The sequence below is a fragment of the Mobula birostris genome, chromosome 24 (genome assembly GCF_030028105.1).
Source record: "Mobula birostris isolate sMobBir1 chromosome 24, sMobBir1.hap1, whole genome shotgun sequence".
NCBI lineage: Eukaryota > Metazoa > Chordata > Chondrichthyes > Myliobatiformes > Myliobatidae > Mobula > Mobula birostris.
This window is the reverse complement of record NC_092393.1, coordinates 24,139,976-24,151,823: the sequence shown is the minus strand read 5'-3', so window position 1 is coordinate 24,151,823 and position 11,848 is coordinate 24,139,976. Positions and strand designations below refer to the sequence as shown.

The following is an 11,848-nucleotide window of genomic DNA, read 5'->3' as shown; positions in this document are numbered from 1 at the left end:
TGCTTCAAAGTCACATTGGGCACATTAGGAAACTTGCCATTATATTTTTCAAAATTTTCTCACTTCAAAAATGCAGCCTGGTGGATAAAGACTGTATTCATCACTAGTTCAGATTTGCATTTTTGCCCAGAATTTTAAATCTCCCTCCTGCATGTTAATCTTCCTTCTGATAACACTATCTAAACTAGTTACAATCTTATGTACTTCTCTATTTGCTCCAAAGAAAATAACCTGTTTCTCCACCATAACTTGGAGATAAAATTTAGAGTTGAGAAATAGTTCAAATGAAACTTCACTTGCAGCCTGAGAGTACAGATAAAGCTCATGATTTTTATTTAAGAATGTAGTTTAGGTTCAGATTAACCAATAGCAACAGAACATCAGCTCTAGTACAATGAACCTAAACAAAGTAAATGATGTTGAGGAAGCAAAGGTGCCATCTTGTGGGGTTGAAGGGTTGCATCCAAACACTGCGTTAAAAAAAATTGTTAACAGTGCATGTAGTATTGACTTATTCAGCAATTTACCCCCCTTTGGGGTCTTAAGGAAATCAATAACCACATCAAGAACAACATCTGGAGGGAAATGTTGAGGTTGAACGCAGCCTACTCTTTATTTGTGTGTTCCTTCACATGCTGAGCAGCTCTTCAGTCATCTTGCTTTGTAGTGGCAACAGATTGGAACAGTTTGTGAAAGGCATCCAACGGGTAGTAGACTGAATACACATTTGGCTCTCTGCATGTCTTGTCTGTTCAGACACATGGGAAATCTTCAGTCATGGAACGCCCTGATGCAGCTGCAGTCACAAAAAGATTAGATTGATGATACATTAGTTGATCCAATCTAAATAGTTACTTATAATTGTTATAAGTTATGAATTGTGTTGAAAATGAGGTTTGCAAATTTTGAGGATTTTCAAGTTTTAGCACATTGAGTTATTCTGGAAAAATAAGTGTACAAATTAGTATTAAGATTTCTGATCTGAAAGATGCTACTAACTATTTCTAAAATTGACCAAATTAGAATAGTTTGTACTGAATACAGTTTCCTATTTGATTTCTAGCTGGCCCTGCGGCAAGCAACTAGACTGAAAATCCAAAATATTTAATGGTCATAATAAGAGCTGTGTTGTCATGCTCTCTAACATATCGAGCTTTCAGATACTTATTGTGATACAACAAGAGACCATTTGGCTCACTGGGTTCATGCTGACTTCCAAAATGGTAATCTCATTAATTTCATGCCCCTCCCTTACTTTCTGATTGCCCTGCAACTTGTTTTCTTGCATTTTCTTTATCCTCCTATGCCCAGTTTTGATTCTTTTGCCATTTGTACCAAAGTTAATTAACAGTATCCTATTAACCTACCAGCACATGTTTAGAACATGGAGGGAACTGGAGTATGTCGTGGGAACACCTGAAGTCACTGGCTATAATTCAGTATGGAAGCAGGCACCTCATCCCAATTCATGCAAGTTCCAGCACACAGTACCCAAAGTCAGCATGAAACCCACTTCCCAGGAACAATGAGAAAATTGCACAAACTGCTGTGCCACTTTGCCACCTACAGATAAATATGCAAATCTACAAGAGGACTATTTTGGTAATACAGATTACACTTAATTTTAAATTATCAACAACGTCTTATTGCCATGATCCTGCCTGGAACTGCCTTTGAAAAATCTCCTACACAAGTGCAGTATTTGTATCTTGCTATAAAATTTTGTTTCTTAAAAAAAAACAAACACAGTTTCAAACAAATGCACAATCAATCACACATGTAAAAATAATTCTGACTAGTGGAATCGGCTAACAACCTAAATCATAAGCAAAGTCTTTAAGGAAAGAAAATGTTAGGAAGGCCAATATGCATTTCAGAATGTGGTGTAAAAGTAAAGCCAAGGCCTTGTTACTGTGTAACTATTATTTGCCAATATACCTTAGTAACAAGTACCGGTTTTGGAACACCCATCAGGTCACAGAGATGATTCCGCTGAGCTCGCACGGTGGGAAGGTCAGCATCCCTGCAGCCAAAGAATATTTTAGGCAAGTTAACCAGTTATAACAGCTTTACAATAGATTACATTCAGTGAGCATGAACCATAACTTCTGTTACTTACAGCAACATTTTAAAGGAGCTGGAACAATCAACAGTAACACATTTATAATGTAAATAATTCAGTTACTGAACCTTCTTAACCTTGGATGACGTTCAGGCACACTCCCAGTAAATTGCTCAAAATTAATTCCCTGTATTCAGGAACAAAGATATGTAATTCCTTACATTTGAGTTCAAGGCAGAGAAATTGCAACAGAAGGATTCAGTCAGTCTATATATGAGGGCTTTCGTTTTTGTAAGTATTGAAAATCATTAATACCAACAATACTGCATTGGAAGATTAGTTATTATAAAACACTAGAATAATGGAGATATTATTTAATAGTCAAAGAGCCTCGAATTCTGAAACTTGCTGCATTCTTCCAAAGCCTCCACTGCAAAAGAAACACAAAGCAGTCATACTTCTATTTTTTTTAGTATACTTAATCATTTTGTACTTCAAACAGAAAGGAAAATTAGTGACAGGAATGCATGGTTTTCAGAATTCCACCATTATTCAACCTACTTCCAAAACTATTCTAAAAATATTGAGGTATTTAAAATGAAACTTGTTAGTTTGCATATAAACAAGCCAACAGTCTTTGACAGAAATGTTAACTTCGTGTCTCATTCCAGCATTTTCTGTGTTTAATACCATGATAGGAAAGGTATGTTGCATCTGGAGTTTCTCCGGTTAGCAGACGATTTCCCTCCACGCCTCTCTGACGTAGTGGGGAACCAAGTACGAGGCAAGTTACAGCAGTGGTTTGCCGTTGCCTTCTGCCAGGTGAGTTTCCAAAGAGATCGCCAGCTCGTAACCCAGCACGGATGGAAAGCGTGCAGGGGAGCCGGCTAGATTCGAACTCCGGACCTTTCATCCCAAAGTCCGGCGCTGGTGCCACTACACCACCAACCGGGTCCAATGCCATGATAATGAGTTTAAATTTACACTGCAGCACTTCACTTGGATTGCATGCTGCAGACATGATAATGATGTCAAAGCAGTTTATTCGATTTTCCTAAATTTAGGAGTATAGTAATTCAGCAGCATCAATGGGCTGCAGTTATAGTACCCATTAATTCAAAGTAGATGGCCTTACAGGAAAATATTCTGAAAATGTTGTGTGATGAAAATTTAATGGTGTATGAAGTAACGAAATAACCATAAGATATACTGTAAGACATAGGAGCAGAATTAGGCCATTCAGCCCATTGAGTGTGCTCCGCCATTCCATCATGGCTAATCCCAGATCCCACTCAACTCCGTACACTTACCTTCTCACCATATACTTTGATGCCCTGACCGATCAGGAAACGATCAAATACACCACAGCGAAATTCAAACATGGCCGATTTTCCTTACCTTCCCCAACCCTCAATTGCCTGGAATTCTAATTCCTTAAAATATGACATTTACAAATGTAATTTCCTCTCAAATACTTTAAAATGTTTCTATTACATTGGGAGGGAGAAGAAGATGGCAGCGTGACGCAGTGCGCGCGGCCGTTCCGAATGATATCGTATCTGTGAAGTAGGATGCAGTGCACAATCCTGATTTGATAGAGACAGACATGAAGAAGCATGGAGAAACATCGGGAGAAACTTCTGAAATGCCTGCTTCGCTGCTGCTGCTACCGTGCGATTGAGAATCTCTGGAAGGAAGGCCCCAAATCCTCGGCCTTGCCTACTGCCTGTTGCCAGGGCCAGGGTGGAAGCCCTCCGCACAGATGGTACTTGTTGCATCAGTGTCGGAGAGCTGGTCGGAGGCTCGGAGTTTTTGGACGGACTTGGACTGTGGTCAGATGCTTCCGGGATGCTGCATCGGCAAGCTTGCGGCGCTGGAGGTTTACCGTCTGCATGAGATGATGGGACTTTCGAGAGACTTTGAGACTGTTACTGTGCCATGGTCTGTTCTTATCACATTATGGTATTGCTTTGCACTGTTGAAACTATATGTTATAATTATGTGGTTTTTTGTCAGTTTTTCAGTCTTGGCTTGTCATGTGTTTTCTGTGATATCATTCTGGAAAAACATTGTATCATTTCTTAATGCATGCATTACTAAATGACATTAAAAGAGGACTGTGTGTCCTCATAATCTAATCAATTCTGCATTGCTACTGGTTTATCTCGATGAATTGTGTAATGAATTGATCTGCCTGATCAGTATATAAGAAAAGCTTTTCACTTTATCTCAATACATGTGACAATAACAAACTAGTACCAATATTTAACTAAGTTTATGAACTGATATTTCTGACTCTACATTCAACAGTTCATGGTGCATCTATAATATTGAGCTAAGATTTGTACTCTTCCACATTTAACTGAATATTCTTAATACAAGATTCTACTTAGCTTATGAACTACACAGTCACAAAGGATTTCTTTGAACCAACATCTGACAGAAATCATAGGCAGAAAAGGATATGGCCAAGTCAGAGAGATCACTAGATTGCTGTGGCTACTTTTCTGTAATGGGAGCAATGTAAAGCACCATTTCAGCATTAACTGTAATACCACAAAACTATGACAAAGCAATATGTACAGTTCATTGTAGTATAATTTACAACAAACGCTCAACTAATTTAGGACATTTCTTAAAGGTTATTAATTAAAATGAAGGAAATAAATATGAAACAGACTGAAGAAAATGTTAGCTTTGGTCAACCCCAAAGCAAATCTCTACTCTGTCCAAAGCATTCCAATAGTTCAAATACATATATTGGCTCTTTTTCCTGCTGATTGGTTCATGTAACATTAAGTACTTAATTCATTTCAGAACTAGATGCTGTAATCAGTCTAACTCTGTTCACAAAATGAACCCATATGAAGTGGCAATACAAATCCCTTCAAGATGAAATGCATTTTCATCTGGAATGGCACTATTATTTTGAATCCAAAAAAACTGTAGCTACGTGGTACTCTATAAATAGAGAAACAGATGCTGTTCATTTTACAACCATCTCATCAATTACATCTGAAAAAAATGTATTAATACATAACTTTCTATTCCCAATACCCATTTCTCGTGTACACTCATAGCTTCCACACCAAGATTATACCTGCAGCCACCTCGAGGAATCACAATTGTTGGGAGACTGGGAAAGCAAAGTTTTGAAATTTTGTGAAACATTCATTAGTATAAACTTTAATTATCTGTTTAAGTTTTATGCTCTATGATTAATGTTATTTAACCTGTTATATCATATTAAGCGTTACTGATTGATTGTAGAAAGAATGGAAGTGTGTAAACCTATCAAGGATTCTTGAATTGGATTTCAACCAAAATTTGATTAAAAAAATAAAGTCCTACATTCTGAGTAAGGAACAAAGTACTGATAAAACTTGCCCTTAGAGAATTAAAGAGTTACCAAGCAAGTTTATAGTCGAGACTTTTCTGCCCAAGTTGAAGGTGGCAAAAACATTAAAGGTTGCCTTATCAGCAGAATGAATCACAAAGAGCCTAGTTAGTGGCCACACCTCCCTCTTTAAATAAGTAGGACATTCAGCAGTTCCACTTGTGGCATGTGAAAAACCGAGAGGCCAGTGTATCTAGGTACTTCAGCTCCATTTGATCAGAAACTTCTGTACTTAATTGTGAATCTGCAGGCAGGTAGTGATGGTGAAGTCTGCAGGCAAGGAATACTTGAACACACTGACTATACACTAAGACTGGCCAACCATTCTTTCCATAAATACATACTTAAAGTGGCCCATTGTTTTTCACAATTGTTAATACATGTACTCACCAAAGCAAATACAACTAATATAACATCCTTTAATGCACTTGCAATCCTCTAAATCCTTCATTTTATTCTAAATTAAAATCCAAGTGCCTTTATCTGTTTGGAATTATTTGAAGGGTGCCAAAAGATGATGATTGAATTAACATGAAGATAAATACTTAAGTACTTTTAATACCAGTGTCTGGTAATTTCACTTTTTATTTTACATATATTGAGTAATTCCTCCATCGCTCAAGCTGTTGCACTTTGTAGAATACTGCAAAATCCAAAGCACCCTTTGCTCACAAGATCAATCTTAATATTTATGTATAATGAATGAATAATGAATGAAATTTATATCGGTCAGTACAAACATAACAAAAAGCATCATTTTCAACGATGATTTCATAGGACAAAATTAGAACAACAAAAAAACATAGATATTCTTTAAAGCAGACCGAAAGGGTGTAGGCTGAAGCTACAGCTTATTACGCCTACCCCTCTTACTTATACAACAACATATTTGGCGTCAATCATCACATCAAAACAAAAAAAATTCATAACCTTTTAACACAAAATTCAATCCCAAGTATCATTTATTTACATTACTCCCATTCATTTTAAACCATGTATTTTATATGCGTTCATTAAATTATTTTTAAATATTTTTTTAAACTTGTTAAGTGTGGTGCATGTTTTTAAATTCACACTACAACTGTTCCATAAATTCACCCCTCTGTCTGAAAAACAATGATTTTTTACATTTGTTCTTATCCTTTGTTTTTGAAATATACATGGTCTTCTCAAATCATATTGACTTTCCCTCATTTTAAACAACCTTTGGATACTTTGTGGTAGCTGTCCATTTTTCACTTTATACATAATTTGTATTATTTTAAAATCTATGAAATCTCTGAATTTTAAAGTATTTAGTTGAATAAATAGTGGATTGGTTGGCTCATAACAACTTATTTACAATTCATTTGTCTTTCTTTTGGAGTAGAAAAATTGAGTTTGTATTTGTTTTGTATGTATTTCCCCATACCTCTACACAGTAAGTCATGTATGGGACTATAAGTGAACAGTATAATGTATGCAAAGATTCCTGAATTAAGAAATCTTGCACTTTGTACAGTATTGCAATAGATTTTGACATTTTTGCTTTGACATAATTTATATGTGGTTTCCAGCTTAATTTATTATCTATTAACATTCCTAAAAATTTTGTTTCAGATATCTTGTCAATTTCAACATCATTTATTCTAAGTTTACTATATGAGTTTGGTACACAGTTTCCAAATATTATGAATTTAGTTTTACTTAGATTCAGTGATAATTTGTTAGTATCAAACCATTTCTTTATAATTTTCAGTTCTTTCTCCACTGTATCCAAAAGTCGTTTCAGATGCTCCACACTACAAAGTATAGTTGTATCATCAGCAAATAATATACATTCTAATGTCTGAGAGACCATACATGTATCATTTATATACAAAATGAACAGCAATGGACCAAGCACTGAACCTCGTAGAACCCCACAAGTTACCCTCAAAAGTTTTGAATTCAAGTTGTTTATATGTACATACTAATACCTGTCTTCCAAATAACTACTTAACCACTCATGTACCACCCCTCTAATACCATATCTTTCTAATTTTGTTAATAATAATTTGTGGTCAATGGTGTCAAATGCTTTTTATAGATCAAGGAATATTCCCACTGTGTATTCATTTCTTTCTATAGTGTTTGATATTTCTTCTACAAAATCTATTAATGCTATTGTAGTGGTTCTGTTTTTTTCTGAAACCATATTGCTGTTCACAGAGTATATTATGTTTTGTTATGAAATCACTTACCCTTCTTACAAATATTTTTTCCAATATTTTGGAAAACTGTGAGAGCAAAGAAACTGGTGTATAGTTTGAAAACACATGTTTATCTCCAGCTTTGTATATTGGAATGACCTTTGCTATTTTCATTTTATTGGGAAATTTTCCAGCAATCAAAGACTGATTACAAATACGAGTCAACACCGTCAATGATGTTTTTAGTTAAATACATATCATATCCATTCCAATCTGCTAGTTTCTTGCTCTTTGATTTATATACTATATCAATTATTTTTTTTTCCTCAGTGCTCTAATAAACATAGTGTAAGTGTTTATATTGATAATATTACTATTTACTCCATCTTTATTGCTGGGTTCAGTAATTGATTTAGCTAATTTAGTTCCCACATTAACAAATAAATCATCAAACCTATCTGCAACCAAATTAGTATCCTTTATTACCATACCATTCTTTGAATTAAAGTAATATGGGTAAGTTGTTTTTCCTTTTATCCTTTTTAATAATTTCATTTAAAACCAAGTATTTTTAATGTTATTTCTATTATTCTCCAATAATTTACTATAATAACTTTTACTAGATCTCATAATACCTGCTAACTTATTTTTATATATCTTGTATTTAATTTCAGCTTCCTTTGTTCTATGTTTTAAGAATTTCTTATATAATACATTTTTCTTTTTACAAGCATTTTGTATTCCCTTTGTTAACCAAGGCTTATCAATATACTTCTTTTTGTCAACTTTCTTAACTAGTGGGCAATGTTTATCACACAAATTAGTTATTACAGAAACAAATGCTTCATAGGCTTTATCTACATAGACTGTATTCCAATCTTATTTAATTAACCCCTCCTTAAGAGACTTAATGGTATCTTCTGTTATATGTCGAATTAACCTATTAGTTTTAATTTCATTATTAATCATGATGCAGCTCTCAACAGCTACAAAAACAGGCAGGTGATCGCTAACATCATTTATGAGTAAACCTCCTGTTATTTTCCCATCAGTAACATTTGTAAATATGTTATCGATGAGTGTAGCACTATTTACAGTTATCCTGCTTGTTTGTGTGATTGAAGGATATGAACTCATGCAAAACATTGTATTGATAACATTTGTTATTTGTGTACATCCATGAGGATTTAACAAGTCAATATTAAAATCCCCACAGACAAAAACCACCTTCTTATTGTTAATGTTATCATATAACCCAGCCAACTTATCTTTAAATGTATCTCTGTTGGATTTCTCATATCTATAGTCTTTTCACTGATCTACATGAAAGGGAAGGCTGGAATGCCTTTCAGTTATTCTTCAGTATTAGTAATAGCTATTCCCTTTGGGGAATGGGGAGGGGGTTAAGAACATATTAAGACCAACTGAGAGTTACAGATTCACAAAAACATCAGAACAATTTCTTTGGTCAACATGACCGTCTCAACCCTTATATGCTAATCCCATTCACAAGACCATGGTCTGTGGCCTACAATGCCTCAGTAACTCAAATGCTTATCCAGATAGTTCATAAATGTTCTGAGTCAACCTGCTCCCACTAGCTGCCAGATCACAATTACACTCAGGTCCTTTTTAAAATGTTTCTGTATGTTGATTAATTCCTCCACCGTCAGCCAATAATTATCTACTTATACCTGCGGCTACTTTGAACAAAGACACTCATTTGCGGTCATACAGTCATCTGCACCTCTTCTGTGGCAAGTGATTTAAATGTCTACCAGAATCCAAGCAATCTCCTGCCTCCCACATCAGTATAGGATTCCGCTTAGTACCTTGTCAAATTTATCTGCTTTTATAGCCACCAAGATATCTAATGTACTCAAGAATTTCACTGACCCAATTTAAAATGTTCAACTACATTGTCTTTTTCAGTGAATAAAATATTCATGGGGAAGATCTTAGGTTTGCCCCTTTGGTCCCTAATGGGCTCCACTCTTTCCATAATTACCCTCTTAATATACATAAAATGTTTTTAGGATTTTCATTATTCTTATCTGCCAGTGATATTTCATGGTCTGTCTTTTCTTTTTTAAGCACCCCAGCTACACTTTCTGTAGTCCTGTTCCTCGTTTTTGTGCTAACTGACTTTGAGCACAGTGCAAGACCTGCTTCCACAGTTGTTGCTGCTTACCAGTTGTTGTCGCTAAGGCTTGCCATCACTTCGTCCAATACCGCGGCATCAATGACGTCATCATATGTTAAAAGCATTTCATACATTTGGCTGGCAGCTGTCTTCCTTATCTGTTCAAAACATGAATTACAAAACAATTCTCATCTTTCAATGTTTGAAATATAGAATAATCAGACACAAGTTAACCCTAAAATACATTTATTAACATTTTATATGTGTACATTATCAATGCTAGATTTACTCTTTAGGACCAGTGAAATAGGTATTTTAGTGTCAATATGTTTAATATTTCAGAGAATTAAGTGCTAGTATAATCAGAGGCCAATGAATTTTGAATTTTGCTGTTGTTTATACTCCTTTTATTGACATAAACTTGTCTTTCAGCACATAATTATTAATTTTTCTTTCATATATTTCCCTAGATTACTGTTCAAAAGAACTAAGCTGTTTAACTTAACTTCCTGCTGGACCAAATTCTATATTTTAACTATCCTTTGAGTAAAGAAATTTCTTATTCCTTCCCTATTGTATTCATTTATAAACTATCTTTTTCTTAAGATCCCCAATTTGATTCATCCAGAAATATAAATATTTATATCATCACAATATTTATCATTTTCTATGTGATACCTTATAAAATGACTTTTTTTGAAAATCTAAACATATGACAATTAACTGAAGCTGTTGTGATTAGTCTGTCTCAAAAATGTTTACTGATTAGTGCTTCCCATTTCAGCTCATCCTGAATAGCAACAACATAATGTCAGGGTTGAACAGGGAAAACTACACTTAGACCTAATCAGAAAGTTTGCATAGCAATTTGCAAGGGGATCTGCTCAATTTTGCTTCATTCTAATAAATCAATTTCTCTCAATTAGTGAAAGCAGAAAGCTTTATAATTAGTTGTTTCATTAACTAATTTGAAAAAAAGCACATTGATAGTTACAATTACTAGATTTTTTCCTAATCATTTCCCCTTTAAAGATGACTATAACTGCCTTTGAAGTTAAACCACTTATGCATCTAAATACCCCCATTTCCTAAAATCATGTATTGTGTTCTGTAATTTTTCTTTTCTAAAACATTCATGTTCATTCAATTTTATTTAATCTGGGAACTGCCAAGGATTTATAATTAAGTTCTTATTATTTTACAGACTAGCTTACAAAATAGATATAAAGACAACAAAATTTTCATTCTGGCTTGAACTGGACTAAAACACTAATGCATAAAGAATTGAGTACACATATCAGAAAATGCTCAGCTTTGCATAAAACTTCATTTAAGTTCCAGCACACAAGTACGAAGTTTGCAAAGGGCTTCTAAATCCTTTGGAGTTTGTGAAGATTTGGCATGACATCTGAAATTTTGACAAACTTCTATAGATGCATAGTGGAGAGTATATTGACTGGCTGCATCACAGTCTGGTATGGAAACACCAATGCTCTTTAACAGAAAATCCTATGAAAAGTAGTGGAAACAGTCCAATCCATTGCAGGCAAAGCCTTCCCACCACTGAGCACATCTACATGAAATGCTGTTGCAGGAGAGCAGTATCCATCATCAGTGACCCCCACTACTAGAACATGTTTTCTTCTTGCTGCTGTCATCAGGTGCTGGTAGTGTGGTGGCATCAGCACTGAACTTCAAGGCAGATGGCCCTGAGTTCAAACCCCAGCCAGGTCCTAACCTGGGCAGCTGCAGTATCTGCGCAGAAGAAAGGCCTGGCAATCTACTTCCGTATCTATGGTCAATGAGGTCACAAAGAGTTAGACTTGACTTATTGACTGAACAACAACAAACAGGTGCCTTAGAGCTTACACCACCAGGTTCAGGAACAGTCACTCCCCCTCAGTCATCAGGCTCTTGAACCTATTAAAATGTTCCCACAACCCATGGATTCACTTTCAAGGACTCATTTTATGTTCTCAATATTTATTGCTTACTTATTTATTATTATTATTTCTTTCTGTTTGTATTTGCAGAGTTTGTGGCTTTTGCACATTGATTGAATACCCAAGTTGGTG

At 35.0% G+C, this 11,848-nt stretch overlaps 1 protein-coding gene and 1 long non-coding RNA gene across 2 annotated transcripts in view; one reads left to right on the top strand and one right to left on the bottom strand.

Moving 5' to 3' along the window:
* Positions 1–316: 316 nt before the first annotated feature.
* Positions 317–11,848, bottom strand: part of tbcd (tubulin folding cofactor D) — a 268,544-nt gene continuing 257,012 nt past the window's right edge. The window contains exons 37-39 of the mRNA XM_072241956.1: positions 9,822–9,931; positions 1,939–2,023; positions 317–796 (exon numbers count right to left, since the gene is read on the bottom strand). Coding sequence (XP_072098057.1) covers positions 776–796; positions 1,939–2,023; positions 9,822–9,931 — 216 coding nt within the window. The 3' untranslated portion in view covers positions 317–775. The remainder of the gene's footprint in view (positions 797–1,938; positions 2,024–9,821; positions 9,932–11,848) is intronic.
* Positions 2,295–4,107, top strand: LOC140187052 (uncharacterized). The gene is made up of 3 exons (XR_011882997.1): positions 2,295–2,353; positions 2,761–2,884; positions 3,565–4,107. It is a non-coding gene; the product is annotated as an uncharacterized lncRNA (long non-coding RNA).